The following is an 18249-nucleotide window of genomic DNA, read 5'->3' as shown; positions in this document are numbered from 1 at the left end:
AATAAAGTGCTCTAAGCAAGTATAAGAATGGTAAAAACACATATGGTGTTTGGAAAGGGTCAGGTAATGCTACATAGAGGAAACAACTTTTGAGCTGAGTCTTGAAGGAAAAAGAGAAGTATTTTGAGTTGTTAGTGATCTACTTCAAAAATACTTTGCATTAAATAAGTAAAATAATGTGAAAAATTCTTTGTTTTGAGTCAGGTAGGAGGCTGGAAGAAAGTAGGTCCCAAGTTCAAATCTGACCTCAAAGACACTTCTTAGGTGTGTGACTCTGGACAAGTCACTTATTCCTCATTGTCCAGTTCTTACCCCCCTTCTGCCTTGGAACCAATACTTAGTATTGATTCCAAGACAGAAGGTAAGAGTTTAAATCTGTTTTATTAACTCTGTGTATTTTATATTGATCTGATTTGGGTGCATGTGGTTTTGTCCTAGTAGAAATAAGGTACTTGGGGCCAGGGAAAGTTCTTTTTCATATTCAGTCTCAATGCCTACCACATACTTGTTGAATTGGATTGAAATGTTTTCTTTTTTACATTATAGTCTTAGAAATTTATCAGTTATGTTTATATATATATATTCAACTAATTTCTCTATATAGTTGAGAAATGAGTCCTTCATTAGAGATACTTATAAAATTTTTGGCACAACTATGATTACTGTATATTTCTTTCCATCCTGTTGACCCCTGTTTAATTTCTGACCTCTCCTTTCCCCAATTTGCCCTTTTTCCTATCAGTCCTCCCCTCCTCATATTCCCTTGCCCTCCTATTTTCCTACAGGGAAGGATAGCTTTCTGTACCCAATTTATTGTATATATTCTTCCTCCATTGGGCCAATTCTGATGAGAGTAAGATTCACATGCTCTTTTCCTTACCTCCCCAATCTTCCCTTCCATTGTGAAAACTCTTCCATGACTCTTTTGATAAAAATGTAATACTTTACCCAATTCTATTTTTCTCTTCCTCCTCCTCCTAATGCATTCCTCTTTTGAATTCCTCAATTTGATTTTAATTCCTAAATTTAATTTAATTTTTACATCATCTCATTATATTCAACTCACACCCTTGTCCTTTGTCTATGTATACTCCTTCTAACTGCCTTCATAATTACAAATTTCTTTGGTGTTACAAGAATTATCTCCCCTTGTAGGGATGTGTACAATTTAACCTTATTGAATGTTTTTTTGATTCTCTGAAATGCTCTTCTTTATTTAAAAGGTGCCTAATTACTTAGTACAAAAGTCAAGCTTAATTTACCTCCTCCCTCCAAAGAGAATTTATTTAAAGAAAACTCTTATTTATAATTTGCCAAATGTGAAAGATTAAGCAAGGAATGCTAATCAATCATCTGATGAATATTTTAAGAAACAACAACAACAACAATAATCTTAAAGATTCCTTTTGGAACAGTCAGATATAACTTTACTGAACAGTAAGGGCAGTTCTCCATAGGAGCTTTTTTTTTTTAACAATTCTCTTGTGTCTTTACAGCATATATTCTTTCTTTGCAACCAGACAATAACCTTCTTGTATGAAGGCTCCATTTCCCACTTTACCTGTACCCTCCCAAAACACTTCATACAAAACCAACCACAAACGAGATAATATATGTAAAATGCTTTGCAAGTTTTACAGCTCTTTATAAATGTCAATTATTATTATTATCTTGTTCTTGTGTCTTTTGTAAAGGGTTCCATATAAAAACACTCCTGGTTGTTTTTATTCCTATCCTGCTATTATTATTTTTATTGTTCTATGTTCTATTAAACCAGTGGAGAAAACTATTTTTTATAGTAGGAAAGTATTGAACATAAGTAAGCTCTTCTCCTGTAGATTCACTGAAAACATCTTTAATCATTAGCAGATGGGACAATAGGGATGATATGCATGTTATCCTGTCCCCACACAATTTTAATCTATGATAGATTTCTCTGTTTTGAATGCATTTTATTCTATGGAGTTTAGAGATTATAAATACTTATTTTACATACCTTAAAATGTTGTTTTTAAATTTTTATACATCTATCAGTGTTATGTCTGTGTGATTGTCGATAATAGTTTGGTCCATGATGATGATCTATGCAACAGTTTAATGGTTGAGATCTCCAGGATATTTTAAAGTCAATATTTGTATAATGGAGATTTATTGTCTGTCAATCTCCAAAAGATAGTTTTTGATTTAGAATTCTAGAGGGGCAAATCATGTTTTTCTAGGTATTAAGAAGGTGCTGCCCAAAGTGATGTGTTGTCCAGTTTCTCCTTTTTCTTTGTACAATCTACATTGATTACTAAATTCAGCCCCTTATTAAGGATAACATTTTTGTAATTATTGGTGACAACAACCTGGTCCTGAATTTCCACCATCCATTCCTACAAATGTCTCAGGCATTTGACACTTCTGTTTTGATATATTGCTTTCTGTATTCATGCAGATACCAGTCATAGAAAGGTTTTTTATTGCATTTTTGGATCTTAGCCATTTCATGGTCTTTATCCAAAGGCAAACTACTCTCAGTTACATTTGAGAAATTAATAGTCATTAATCAGTCTTTTTGGGGGTTTTTATTTTCTTGTGCTTTATCTGTCCTTTGTATATATATCGGCATCATATAAATCTAATAGAAAGAATTTGGCAAGATACCTTCTTTCTCCATTTTTGTAAACAGTTTATATAATGTTGTATCTAATTGTTCTTTGGGTGTCAGATAGGATTCATTTGTACATATATCTGGTCCTAGATCTTTTTTCCCCTTTGGGAGTTTACTTGTGACTTCTTAATTTATTTTCTAAGATTAAACTAGCAGAGGTGCCAGACCTTTGATTTCATTAGTATTGGAAACTCTTGGGTGAGAAAACATCCTCTGCAAATGAACCTCTTCTTCAACTTATCATTTGAGTTGCCTAATACTTAAGTGACTTATCCAGGATCACAGCTAATATGTATTAAGAGAAAAAAAATCTGACCATAAGTGTTCCTGCCCTCAATATCTGCTTTGTATTTAGTACGCCATGATGCCTTTTATGAGACTGGGTTATTTATTTACATTCTTTTTCCTGTTGTTTTTTTCATCTGGGTATTTTATATATTTGGTAAATTCAATTTCATTGAAGTTGTCAGATTTTTTAGCATATAATTAAGCAAAATAATTTGTAATTATTTCTTTTGTTTCTTCTTCATTGCTGAGAATGCTTTTTCCTTTCTTTGTATTGGCATTTTGGTTTAACAGTCTTAAAAAAATTTGGATTAGGGGGCAGCTGGGTAGCCAGTGGATTGAGAGCCAGGCCTAGAAATGGGAGGTCCTAGGTTCAAATCTGACCTCAGACACTTCCCAGCTGTGTGGCCCTGGGCAAGTCACTTAACCCCCATTGCCTAGCCCTTACCACTCTTCTGCCTTGGAGCCAATACACAGTATTGACTCCAAGACGGAAGGTAAGGGTTTAAAAAAATTTTGGATTAGATAACCATTTTTCTCTTTTAGCTTTTTAATAGCTCCTGGTTCTATTTGTTAGTTTAGTGGGATTTTATTTTTCCATCAATTATGTTAATCTCTTCTTCTATTTTTAGATTTTATTGTTTGTTTATTGCTTTAATATTCTCTTATTTGTATGCCAAATTTCTTGATCTGTCTTAGTCTTCTTTTGTTAATGAAAGTGTTTAGGAATACAAAATTTCCCCCATGGATTCCTTTGTGAGTATCTAAAAAATTCTGGTACTCACTGCCATTCTCAAAATTCTGGTCTTAATTGCCATTTTCTCTATGAAATCACTTCTTGTTTTTATGATTTGTTCTTTGATTTTTCTTTAGGACTATATTACTTAATCTTCAGTTAGGTTGAAATCCTTTTCAAAATACCTTTTATTGATTACATTTTTTATTTTATGGTCAATATGATATGGATTTAATATTTCTTATTTTCTTTATTTTTTATGAGATTTTTATGATCCTACAAAGTCAAAATTTCATGAAGATGCCATAGATACCTGAAAAATATATATTCTCCTTTGTATTTCTATTTAGTAACCATGAAAGTTCCATTATATTTCATTTTCTAAAATCCTATTCTTATCTTGATCTTCCTACTCCATCTTTTTGTTAGATATCTAGGTCAGAGAATAGGTCTCCAAGTATTACAGTTTTATCTATTTTTCTGTATCATTTCATAATTTTATTTTTATCTACTTAGATGCAATTATGGTCTGGTCTTGACATAAGCTGGTAGCCTGGTAGTTTAGACCTGATATTTGAAAAGATGAGGCCCTTATTGATAAACAAAATGAAATTTACAAAATATATTAAACAGGAATATAGTACTCATTTTCCATTGAAATGGATTCCCTTTCATCCATATTGAAATTAATCTTTTCAGCTAACAAGGTGCGTTGACTTGTACAACTTTGGGACATCTGTCAAGTATGAAGTATTCAGATTCCACAATATAGGTGTTTCCTTTCTTCTTTTTTTAAAATGCTCTTAGATAAACAGGAAGCCACTTTGGCTTTAGACTACTAGGAATTTATGTCAGCAGTTTTTGTTGTTTAGTCATTTTTCAGTCCTACGTTGGAGTGGTTCACCACTTCTTTCTCCAACTCATTTTACAGGTGTAAACATTTGTATATAGAGCAAACAAAGGAAAACAAGAATAAGTGACTTGCTCAGGGTCATATAGATTGTAAGTGTCTTAGGCCATAGTGGAATGCCCTACATCAATAGCTATACAATTTGACAGTTTTAACCTTTGTACTCTAGGCCACTCAAGACTTGGGGAAAGCTTCCTTATTTTTTTAGAAAGGAACTAGCCTAATCTCCATGACTAGAGAAAGTGTTTTTATGGAGAACTTTGGGAGGAATAAGAACTGGCCTTTTACAAGTTCTACACTTTCTGGTATATATGTTTATATATAATATATATTTCATATATCATATTAATATATACTTATTATGTTTGTATTATGTAATACATATATGATATATTAAGTTTTGATAATATTTCATTCTATTTTCTCTGGCATCTTTAAGCATACTATAGTTTTCCTGTTTACCTCTTTTAACCATGTGAGTTTTACTCTTGTTTTGTCTGAGATTTTGACTGTCACCCTTGCTTTTTAAAATTCACTTCAGACATAATTCTCCTCCGTCCCCTCATTTCAACCCTTTCTAAGCCTTTATTTTTTTGTGTGTTTCCTTAAAAGAGTATATTATTGGATATCTTTTAATCCATTCTGCTTTGGATAGAAAAAAGGAATGTGATTAACACTAGTGATCCATAAATGAAGTGGTCTTACCATACTTCTCTGTACATCTTCTATTACTCAACCTAGATGACAATCACAGGTTCTGGCAGTTCATTTTTCCTTTTTAAATTTTCCTTCTATGATCCACTCTCCAAAGCTGGTTTGTTTTTCTTGTTACTCTTCCTTTCCAAACTCCACCTTACCACTTAAAGACCACTTTCAACTCTCTGTCTTGACTGTTTTCTTATGAAATTTGATATAATTCTACACCAAATTCTGTGCGTGTGCATGTGCATGTGCGTGTGTGTGTGCGTGTGTGTGTGTGTGTGTGTGTGTGTGTGTGTGTGTGTGTGTGTGTGTGTGTGTTCTGCACACCTATGCTGGTTCAGGAATGAAGTTCATTAGATGCTTGTTGCCCTTATCTCCTCTTCCAAATATTTAGAAGACTCTTCTGGTGTACTTCAATGCCAAGAAGTAATATATTTCTACTCTTTCTTTCTCATTTCTGCCCCATTATATTTCTTTATCTTCTTCCTTTTATCCTTTATTAAAATGAAGAAAATGGAATAGAAGCAGCCTCAGGCCTCACATCTGTCTTTTTCTATTCTTTCCATGAACCTTGAGAACAGGTTGATTCTAAATGAATGTTTGTCTTTTCTTCATCATCGTTTTTGCCCTTCTCCAAATGTATAATATTTACTTCTTTATATTTTTCTTATCTTCAGTGTTTGTGTTACAAACATTCTGTACAACTGCAGTGGTTTTTTTTTCAGAAATGCTGATAAATACAAACATTGATAATATAGTTTTCTAAGTCAACATATGCTCACAGGGATCCTTGGGGTTCCTTAGCTTAGTGGTCCCCATTTCCATTGTATTGTTTTATAGGGATAATTATTCTTTTTTTGTTTTTGCTTTTTTCTTTATTTTTTTATTTAGTCAATTAGAACATTATTCCTTGGTTACAAGAATTATATGCTTTCCCTCCATCCCCTCCCCCACCCTTCCCGTAGCTGACATGCAATTCCACTGGGTCTTACATGTGTCCTTGATCTGAACCCATGTCCATGTTGTTGATGTTTGCACTAGGATGTTCATTTAGAGTTTACATCCTCAATCATATCCCCTTTGACCCATGTAATCAAGTAGTTGTTTTTCTTTGGTGTTTCTACTCCCACAGTGTTTCCTCTGAATGTGGATAGTGGTTTTTCTCGTAGATCCTGCTGGGATGTTCAGGATCACTGCATTGCCACTAATGGAGAAGTCCATTATGTTCAATTATACCTCAGTGTATCAGTGTCTGTGTACAATGTTTTCCTGGTTTTGCTCCTTTCACTCTGCATCACTTCCTGGAGGTCGTTCCAGTCTCCATGGAATTCCTCCACTTTATTATTCCTTTTAGCACAATAGTATTCCATCACCAACATATACCACAATTTGTTCAGCCATTCCCCAATTAAAGGGCATCCCCTCATTTTCCAATTGTTTGTCACCACAAAGAGCGTAGCTATGAATATTCTTGAACATGGTCTTTCTCCTTATTATCTCTTTGGGGTACAAAACCAGCAGTGCTATGGCTCAGTCAAAGGGCAGACAGTTTTTTAGCGCCCTTTGGGCATGGTTCCAAATTGCCCTCCAGAATGGTTGGATCAATTCACAACTCCACCAGCAGTGCATTAATGTCCCTACTTTGCCACATCCCCTCCAGCATTCATTACTTTCTGTTGCTGTCACGTTAGCCAATCTGCTAGGTGTGAGGTGATACCTCAGAGCTGTTTCAATTTGCATCTCTCTGATTATAAGAGATTTAAAACACTTGTTTATGTGATTATTAATAGTTTTGATTTCCTTAACTGAAAATTGCCTATTCATGTCCCTTGCCCATTTATCAATTGGAGAATGGCTTGATTTTTTTGTACAATTGATTTAACTCTATATAAATTTGAGTAATTAGACCTTTGCCAGAGGTTTTTGTTATGAAGATTGTTTCCCAATTTGTTGCTTCCCTTCTAATTTTGGTTGCATTGGTTTTGTTTGTACAAAACCTTTTTAATTTGATGTAATCAAAATTATTTATTTTACATTTCATGATTTTTTCTAACTCTTGCTTGATCTTAAAGTCTTTCCTTTCCCACAGATCTGACATGTATACTATTCTGTGTTCACCTAATTTACTTATAGTTTCCTTCTTTATGTTCAAGTCATTCACCCATTTTGAATTTATCTTGGTGTAGGATGTGAGATGTTGACCGAAACCTAATCTTTCCCATACTGTCTTCCAATTTTCCCAGCAGTTTTTTTTTTAATCAAAACGTGGATTGTGGTCCCCAAAGCTGAGATCTTTGGGCTTATCATAGACTGTCGTGCTGAGGTCACATCCCAAATCGATTCCACTGGTTCTCTGTCTCTTAGCCAGTACCAAATTGTTTTAATGAACACTGCTTTATAGTATAGTTTGAGATCTGGGACTGCAAGGCCATCTTCCTTTGCATTTTTTTCATGATTTCCCTGGATATTCTTGATCTTTTGTTCTTCCAAATGAACTTTGTTATGGTTTTTTCTAATTCAGTAAAAAAGTTTTTTGGTAGTTCAATGAGTATGGCACTAAATATGTAAGTTAATTTGGGTAGGATTGTCATTTTTATTATGTTAGTTCATCTTACCCATGAGCAATTGATCTTTTTCCAATTGTTTAGATCTAGTTTTAATTATGTGGAGTAGTTGTATTTATATAATTCCTGTGTTTGTTTTGGCAGTTAGATTCCTAAGTATTTTATATTGTCTAGGGTGATTTTAAATGGAATTTCTCTTTCTAATTCTTGCTGCTGAAATGTGTTGGAAATATATAGAGGGGTAGTTATTCTTAATTGTCTTTTTTGTTTGTTTTTCTAGAATATGACATTCTAAAATTTCCTCTCCATTATATTAGTTTCAACCTAAACTTGGGTGGTCATCACTTTGGATTTGATTTGGATTTGGATTTGAACTTCTCTGATTGTTTGAATTATTTTTTTCTTTATCTGGAAGCTTTGGATTTTTGCTGTGAAATTACTAGATTTTTTTTTAAATTTGGGATTTCTTTGAGGAGATAATGTGTATATCATTCCTATTTTTTCTTTGTCTGAAAGTTCAAATAGATCTTGGCAATTTTCTTTTATGATTTCTTAAAATATATTGCCTGGCTTTTTTGCTTGATCATAGTTTTCAGAAAGAATGATGATTTAAAAATTATCCCCATCTGTTTTCCAGGTCAATTGTTTTTGGTAGTAAGTACCTTTTTTTTTTTTTAAATAAACTCTTACCTTCTGTCTTGGAATAAATACTGTGTATTTGTTACAAGGCAGAAGAGTGGTAAGGGCTAGGCAATGGGGGTCATGTGACTTGCCCAGGGTCACACAGCTGAGTAAGTGCCTTTTATATAATCTACTAATCTTTCAGCTATCTTATTTTGTTCTACTATTTTATGTTTCCTTATGGAATCATTGCATCCTGTTTGTCCTATTCTTTTTCGAAGCAAGTTCACTACTTGATTAAGGTTTAAACATTCTATACTAAGCTATTTATTTATTTTAAAATCTTCCCATAAAATCCTTAATTTCCTTTTTTAAAAAAATCTCTTGCTTCATTTCTTCTAGCCACTCTTGGAATCCTTGTAGCCAAGCCATTATTTTCTCTTTTTTTATTTGCTGCAGGTATTCTCTCTTCTTTTAGGTTTATTTCTTGGGATCTTCAACCTGTAATATTTTTTTTTTGTTAAAAAATCATTTGGAGTTTTCTTTTATTTTTTTCATTCATTTCATTGCAGTCCTTGGATTGGGTCTTTGTACCAGGATCTTCCTCCTTCTACACTTTTGGATGGGGAAAGATAGGCTCAAATTGGTCCTTTGAGCTCTGCAGTTTGGTTGTTCCTGTGCTTCCATAATGCAATTCTATTTGGGGGGTCAGTGACTGAGTCTCATCCTCTGCCACAATCCTTGATTTATCACTATCTCCTAACAACCTTTGTGTTCTTCCCCTAGTCCCCAACTAGGAAATGGCTCAGCCCTCTGCTACAGCCTTGATATATCCCTGTCTTCCATCACTCTGTTCCCAGAGCTTACTCTGTTTCTGCTTCTTCTGGCATTTCTCCTCTCTGAGCACTCATAAGCTTTCTGGCTGTCTTCTTGTGGAGTCCTGGATTTGATGGAAAAGCTCACTCTTATTTCTCTTTGGTCTTCTTAATCATTGATCCATCTGGTGCTAGGCTTTGCCAGGCTGTTTGTGAGAAAGCTTGGCTTTCCTTCTTATCTATCTTCTCAGCTGCCATCCCTACAAAGTTTTTAAGTAAAATTCCTTTAAGAAATTTTAAAATGTCTCAATAATGTTTAAATTTTCCAATATTCTTTTTCTTGGTCTAATAGTTATTTGCACACATGTCTTATTTGGCTGTAGACTCTTTAAGGAAAAGGATTATGCTCATATTTGTATATATCTTACATGTATATTAAACTTATATTTACATTGAATTGATGGAGCTACCTGTGGGTCAGAAAAGCAGAAAGAATGAAGAAGACGGGAGGTAAAAGCGATATTTATTAGCAGTTAGAAGGGATCTAAGATAAGTTTTTCTGATTTTGCGTTTTGCTTAGGGGCCTTTTGGCATTAAAAATCATCTTGTTGCCTTTGGAATTCATGTGCTTTTATAATTTTCTAGCACGTGAGTTGAGACATCATAATTAGTTTGGAAGGTCTGACATGTCATCTTCTCCCAATCTTAACCCTTTCTATAGGTCTAGTGTCCATCCTTCCTAGGAGGAAAATATGAAAAGAGAAAGGGGGAAAATGAAGCATCTTGAGTTGTGGGGAAACCGGGTCACTCTTCTCTTTGACCCTCTCCCTTTGTTTTTTTTTTTGTCTTTTCTCATTTCATCTTTATCATATAGCTTGACCAGTTTTCCCACTCAAAGCAGTCTTTTGGGAAGAATGTTGAATTTGGCTCAAAGAATACCTGCCTTTGAGTCTGGTAATACATCCCATCCCTTTCAATCTCAGTTTCTTCAACTATAAAAAGGGTAAAGACAGAAACTTTGTAAACCTAAAAGTTCTATGCAAATAAATTATCCATGAAAATTATATGATTCTCCTAAAATATTGATGGTAAAATTAGTTGAACAAATGAAATTAGGTCTTAGACATTTGTTAAAGAAACTTCTTTGGAAAACCTTTGAAACTCACTTTGAAGTTATGCAAAACATTTTTCTACTTCTAGAAGTTTCTCCCAGCAAACAGTGTCAACATTTTCTAAATAAAAAAACTGATTTTTCTCCTCAAGCACCAATTTCTACTTCAGATGAACAGTATTAATCAATCAGCTATACTACTTGAAATTTCTCTTTATTACCGTTATAAAGAAATGTATTTTTCTTCCTCTTGATTGTTATGTGACGTAGGAAGGCATAATCCTCTATAAAGTCATTTTATGTTTTCTTATATAAAGTTGATTATTATGCTGTTGGGCAGAGGGTTTAATAAGCAAAACTTCGGTCCCTTAAAAAGGAGATTAATTTTAGTCAAGAAAAGAGTAACTTTATACTGTGTTTACATGCACTAAAATATGAATTTTTTAAAACCCTCAGTCATGTTCAATTTCTAGTTTCTTTCTGATATAAAATACTTGAAGCCTTCCAGGCAGCAAAAGTCACAAATGGTGACTGCATTGTAAGCTGACCTAGTTGACCAGATAAGTCAGCTTATTGTGGAAACCATAAGCTTGTTTTAAAAATCACACAACCCAAGGGGAACAAAGCCAAGGGCGAAAAGCTTTTAATTGATGAAAGGAACAGAATTAACCATGGGATTGGGGCGGCTGTAAATTAAGTGCTGGGCAATACCTCTTTCTTTAACTTCAAAATATGAGCATTTGATTCTAGGTTGTATACATAAATGGTCCCTTGCATTGCAAGTACTTTGTCTTCATACCCTCATTTCTTGGAAGAGGGAAGACAAGGAAAAGGAAGAAACAGCAGATACTTAACAACATAAGTCATTCTACTTGAAATGAGTTTTCTGCCCCTTGCTTCAGCTTTGATACAGCTACTCAGGAATTCCTCTGCTCTCACAGATCTTTAGACCCCAACTTCTGAAAATGCTATGAATTTCCCGAAGAGTCTTGCTGTCCTCATCAGAACCATATCCTTGGTGATTTAAAAAAAAAATCTGAACAGTACAGTTTTTCCTGTCACTAAGTACTTTATTAATTCTCTTTCAAAATATGAAAGTAAAAGATAATCATGAATGAAAAGGCAGGAAATGGGAGTAGAAGGGAAGATGGAAAATGATAAAAAAAAAAACAACAAAACAGATAAATCCCTAAAGGCTAAAAATACTAGGATTTTACGAAGGGGAAAAGAGTACCAAACACTTTTCCAGTGCTTTGACCTGGAGTCTAGAGAGCCATAAAAATGGACAAATTTAAGTGTTTGATTCTCTACAAAATACTTGAATTATTTATATATCTACTTCCCTTCTAAATTCTAACATTCTTAATGCTCTTTTCAATCATTTGTCATATCTTGGGGGGAAAAAGTTCCAATCAGGGGTTAATGTAATCCTTTCCAAGACCCTGTAATATCCTTTTTAAAATAGAAGATTTATAGTAGGAGCCAGCTCATACCAGCCAAAGAGGGCCAATAGATAAATTTTCAATGGGAGCATTCATACATCAGAAATCAGAGAACACTACAAATCTGAGTTTGATTTATTGTTTTGTTGATTGTCTAGACTTAAAAAAGTGATAGAGAAAATGTTAATAATTTAGATTAAACTGTAAAGTGTGTCTCTTAGTTTCAGAGATCCAGTACATTAGAGAGCATTTACCAGCATACCCCTGGGACTCTCCCAATTTCAGGGCCCTTCTGTAGGCAACAGAAGCCAGAGTTTGGGGTCAGTGTTCTAGAATAACACTAAAGAACAGAAAGAAAGAAGTAAATCTGTCTATGCCAGATCCTTAATAAAATTTTGATACTTCAAGTCATGAATCTTTGAATACTAATGGCTTCATGAATTTGAAAAATTCTGTAAATTGGGAAGCTGCTGATTAGACATTCCTCAGGTTAGTGAGTACTGTTTTCTTAATATGATTTTGTACTAAAGCTCATGCAGTGAGCCAAGGACAGAATCAGCTTCTGAACACTGTAGTGATGTAGCTGAAAAGTATAATAATATAAAAAATACCCAACTAGGTCAAAGTTGGCTTACCTAACCTAGTATTCCATTCATGAGATTTTTGCAGAAAGATATGTTTCTCATCTGACATCAGTCTCTAAAGATGTTCATCCCTGATCCCTAGTTTTTCTTCTTAATCCAAGATAAACTAATTATTCACAAATTCATATGTAACTTTTTGAACCTGCTTAAAATTTCAGCCTTTGATATGCCCCAGATAAAGGATTTCTTTCATTTTCCTCAAAAAAAAATTAGTTACATAAAATAGTGATAGTACTTCTTTAAGAAGCATGAAATCAATCAATTAAACACCAATCCAGTTTTAATCATCTCTAGAAACTAATCACTTTACTGGGTCCTGAATATGCAAAAACTAAAATAAAATAAATCCTACCTTCAAGAAGCTTTAGTTTTATCTAGGAATACAACATGTACATGAATATGTATGTATATGTACACACACACACATATATATGTATATATATATATACATATATATACAAAATAAATAAAAGAAAAACATTTTGTGAGAGGGTCATGGTAGCTAGAGTGACTCTTGAGCTGAGTCTAATCTTGGAGACTAACTCCCAAATCACTATGTTTTTTACTAATATTGTCCCCATCCAGAATTTATTCTGGGAGAATTTCCAAACATAGCTTATGTCTTGGCTTCCTCCTATCAAGTGTGTGCTTATGTCTATATGTTTGTGTTTATGCATATAAGTACAACTTTTATTTTAGCTTATGAAAAGTGTATGAAAAGTGCAAGGAATGTAGAGTACCTGTGGGAGCTTACAAACAAATGCAGAAAACATATAAAGGACTAATGCTAGATGATGATATAATTCTCATTTTTCACTGGGTTAGCTTTTGGTTTGGATCCTATGGTTTGGATTTCCATTGGGCAAGACTGAATGTGAAGCTGCTAGATAGATAGCAGTCCCATATTCTGGGAGGGGGATCTCCATTTAACCTTGGAGGGATGCATTTAGAAAGTTATCCTTATAGAAGTATTCTAAGGGTATAGACTCTCTTACTCCCTAGAAGAGAAATACACAAGTGTAGGTTGGATAGGTAACTCACCTATTTGTGGGATTCCAAAAAAAAAAAAATTCACTGTAACAGGGAAGCTAAATTCCAAGTCCTTTGTTTCTTTATATCCTGCCTTTTGTCCTTGGATTCTACTTCTCCTATGGCCAAGCCAACCTTCTCTTCCCAAATCATGCTGCTCAGAAAACTTTTCCTCATTAAAAGTCTACATGCTTGTTATTTGTGAGGCAACCCCCAAAGGCTGATGCTTTCTGGGAAATTTCCCTTTGTCTTGGTCAAAAGGCTGGATTCCAGGTCTCTCAAACTGTTGGTGGTTAGAAGGGAAACCTTCAAAAAGTCATATGATTCAGAAATTTTCTTCCCAACCCACATGAAGATTGAGAAGAACGTCTTCCTTTACCATACATCTTCCCAGGAACTCTGAATAGACTACCTCTCCTGTCTCTTGTACCAAGAAAGTCTGCTCTCAATGTTGACCCATCATCAAAAAAAGGAGAAAAAAGAAATGGGCATTAGTTTATAAGCTGAGAACTCACATTATCTGGGAGATCTGTCAGAGGCTCATGGGTGAGCTTGTATATTATCATTCATTTTTTTTTTTGCTTCCTCCATCTTTCTCTTAAAAGGTGAAAGGAAGCCCTCCAACCACCTCCATTCTCTTAGTTTGCAGGGGCAAAAGAGAATGACTTTTTTTCAGAAAGTGAGATATTTTTTCTTTCCTAAAGCAAAGATCTGATTATGTTACTCCACTATTTAAGAAGTCCTCTTTTGTCTCTAAGGATAAAATATAAACTCTTTTTGGCTTTTAAATCTTTTTATAATTTGACTCCAGCCTGCTTTTCCAGGCTTATTGAACATTTTTCCCTTTCAATATTTCAGTGAAGCCAGCCTAATTCATGTTTCTTACTCTATCTCCTATCTCTGTGCCTTTTTAAACTGGCTATACCCCAGGTTTAGAATACACTCCTTCCTCATCTCCACTTCAATTTCTAGGTTCATTCGGAGTTCAGCTCAAACCCATCTCCTACATAGTTCTTCTTGAAGATAATTATTACCTCCTAAAATAATTATTTTCTACTTGATAAGAGCCATGTAATAAACACATTCAAGTGGATCTGTGAGCTTTTCAATTCAGAAATTCCCTCCAGTGATGCATATTACAGGTGACCTATGACTGCCCATCCCATATGACTCACTTTAGAGAGTTCACCAAATATGCTGGAAATATTCCTCAGTTTCTGTGATAGCCCAAAGGTATTCATGGAAGGCTTTGGTCTTCCCTCTATCACTTCTCACTCTTGGCTCATGACCAGGCCATCTTCTCTTTCTGGTATATAAGTATTGCATTTACTGATATGTATACATACTATTTCTATCAATAGAATGCAAACTCTATGAGTGCAGGGAATATTGTCTTTTTATCTCCAACAGTTAGCATTGTATCATATAAAAATGCTAAATAAATTATTTGTTGATTTAGTGATGGAATGAATGGTGATGTGCTATTGATAGATATAGGAAGCTAAGAGGAACAGATTTTTGAGAGAAAGCCTTCTAATTCAGATTTGGGCAAGTGCCAGAATGGAAGTCAGATCCAGGTAAATTTTCAAGCTTTCAAGGAAATAAAAACAAAATAAAATCACCAAAACCAAATTCATTGCATCTATACTCTTTGGAATTTTGTAGACTTTGTTTGCATCTACTTAGGAACTTATTTTTTTCCTAAAGGGTCCTAATTTTTAAAACCTTTTTTCATCTAGAATTTATTTTCTTCATTCCTTTGGCAATTTAAGATATTTCCCTCTAGATGTTTGTTACATTTTTATTGATGTATAGGGACCAAAACAAGATGAAGCAATTTAGGCAAAATAGAATGCATCTTATTTTGGTACTATTATAGGATAAAATGATGTTTTATTTTTTGTAATGCATTCTTAATTATTAATGGATACAATGCTAGATTTGGAGTTTCCCTTATAGAAGGTAATTGAGAATTTTTTTTGTAGATAATTGGTGGCAGTTGCATTGATTACAATCAAACATTGAAAACTAGTTCCTAGTGATAAGATGTCTTTTGTTTTTTTTCTTCCTTTGCAAACTGAAAGAATATTAATTTAGCTCCTAAACTTTGGGCATGATTTTTAGGATTAAGCATTTAGCAAATCATTCTCTACTTATGATTTTCCTTTAACATTTCCTTAAAAAGGATTTTATAACACTTTGTTATATTCTGTTACATAATAATTATATTTATATGACATGTATATAAATATATAATTATGTAATATAATAATTTCTCTTAAAATTAAGAAGCTTGGAAATTAAAATAAATCTATAATTTATAAAAACATTTTAAAATTGATTTCTCTGAGAGGTTTGGGAACAATTCCAAATTATCCATAGTCTGTGTAATAAGACATTGTATGTTATATGATGTCTATATATTAACAATGACACAATTGAAAAATAACTTCCAATTTAGTATCACAAAAAGGTCCATCATTTCTTTTCCACTCTAATTCTATTTCATTTTTTCATTATGGCATGTAGGTGGCCAAGCGTTTAGGAATAAGCCAAAAGCTTAATTTCATGATAGGTCCTGGCAAGATGGAAAATATTTAAAAATGTGTCTAGAAGTTACCTTTATGTCAGTGTCAGATTATCAGTCTGTAGTAAGGCTAATATTTGAAAATATTTAGCGCCAGCAACTTGTGCATTAGGCATAAAGATATATATTTTTTAAATCCTTACTTTTGTTTGGGTTCCAAGGCAGAAGAGTGGTAAGCACTAGGCAATTGGGTTTAAGTGACTTGATAAAGGTCACATAGCTAGGAAGTATCTGTGGCCATATTTGAACCCAGGATTTCCTGTCTCCTAGCCTGGCTCCCAACAACTGAGTCACCTAGCAGTGTAAAGTGTTTTTCCTCAAATGGAGTAATTAAGAGAGGCTTTGTATGAAAGCATAGAGAGCTTGATGTAAGCATCAGTGGAGGAAAATACCCAGAAGGACAAAATGATAGATATTTGAAATATTTCTGTAGAAAATCTATTTATTTATAAAGCTTTAAAATGTTTACTCTCGAAGTTAACACTGTATAAAGACTGATTTTTTAAGACCAAAAGGGAAATAATAATATTATATCTAATATGAATGCCTATATTGCCTTTTACCACAGAGCACCATGTTCAGTACTAGAGTACCAAAAGTGTGCTCAAAATGTATTTGGGGAATGCTAACAAACCAATGGGCAATTGCATTAAAGTAATGAAACCGATTTTAATGTCTAGATTTGTGGAAGTAGCCTCATTACTTTATGGTCTCCTCTGAAAAACATTGATTCTCACAAAAGTCTCTTTCTTTAAAAGCAAGCAGCTAACAGTTACTAACATCTGTCTATCTATCTGTCTGTCTGTTTATCTATCTATCTATCTATCTATCTATCTATCTATCTATCTATCTATCTATCTATCTATCTATATCATATTGAGAAGGAATAATTCAGTATAAAATGATGCCCAGCACTATGCTAGGTGTTTTGGGGAGCTTCTGGCCTTGTTGGGGAGAAAAGACTTGAACATGTGAAACAATTAGAGAACAAAATAGCTCACATATAATAAAATCTTTAAATGTGTTTTATACTTTAAGTGCCTTAAGAGTTCTTTAGAATTTGCATTTTAAAGAAAAAATAAAGACACTATTCATCACTTTACAATATCATCTAAGACATTCTGAAAATGTACTTATTAATTCATTCCATTTTTTCTCACTTTGAAGTCTCATCAGTTTTCTGAAAAAGCCTTCCTCCTTGAGCTTTTGAAGACACATGAAAATGGCTTAGAAAAACAGCATGCAGAAATTAAAAATGAAAGGACCAGACTTCTTCAAACCTTTGTAAGTATCTAGCTACTTCAAGAGACCTATTTTACCACTTTGTAAAATATATACATGGGTAAATTTTCAGAAAGTTGTCCATTTACAGATAGATTTCCCCCTGAAATATAAGAAAATACAAGTAGGGATCATTAAAAAAAACAACTGAGATGTCAATGTATTTTGAAAGAATTTAATAGATGCAAATATGAAATTATTTCAGTCATGCTAAACACCTCTGTTAAAATCAAACTGATTTTTTTCTCATGGATTGGAGGGGACTTTCATTTTTCAAAGGTAAAAAAATGTAGGTCATACCAAGTGAGAAAGACCTGGGTTACTACCAGATAACAATGTCACAGACTATGTCAAACCTAACTAAATTCAGAGAGGTTTACTTCTCCCAATGGACTTTCATATTGTTTGGTTTGTACTTCTCACATACTTCTTCATCTTTTGTATCATGCTCTTTCGTAAACTAGTCTTATTCTCCTGCCTTCTAGATTATAAGCAATTTAGGGAAAGGGGTAACGTCATTATCTTTGTCTCTTCCTTTAAAATGTTTGATAAATGTATTGACTCATATACTTAGAACTGGGTACTACATCAAAGTCCAGCAAAATTACCTGAATATGAGTTCCTTGTTCAATATCCCTAAGAGCTAATCCACTACTTGATAGAAGAAATAAAAGAAGAAATCTAATCCACCAAAGCAAGTCATTCTAGTTTTCAGTGGTTAAAACTATGAAGTTTCTTAAATCTGTTCCTCTGCAACTTCCTTTGATTACTGTCCTCTGGGACCAAACAGACTAAGTATATTTTCTTTGAAAAGGATAGACTTTTATCCTTGAAAACAATTATCATGTTCAATCTTGTCTTCAGTTCCT

The 18249-nt window shown here is 33.6% G+C and overlaps 1 protein-coding gene across 1 annotated transcript in view; it reads left to right on the top strand.

Annotated features, from left to right (window-relative positions):
• CCDC172 (coiled-coil domain containing 172) overlaps positions 1-18249 on the top strand; it is a 60270-nt gene that overhangs the window by 11854 nt on the left and 30167 nt on the right. The window contains exon 4 of the mRNA XM_007478939.2: positions 17267-17383. Coding sequence (XP_007479001.1) covers positions 17267-17383 — 117 coding nt within the window. The remainder of the gene's footprint in view (positions 1-17266; positions 17384-18249) is intronic.

The sequence above is a fragment of the Monodelphis domestica genome, chromosome 1 (genome assembly GCF_027887165.1).
Source record: "Monodelphis domestica isolate mMonDom1 chromosome 1, mMonDom1.pri, whole genome shotgun sequence".
Lineage (NCBI taxonomy): Eukaryota > Metazoa > Chordata > Mammalia > Didelphimorphia > Didelphidae > Monodelphis > Monodelphis domestica.
The sequence above is the reverse complement of the archived record's forward strand: the minus strand, read 5'-3'. Positions and strand labels throughout refer to the sequence as shown.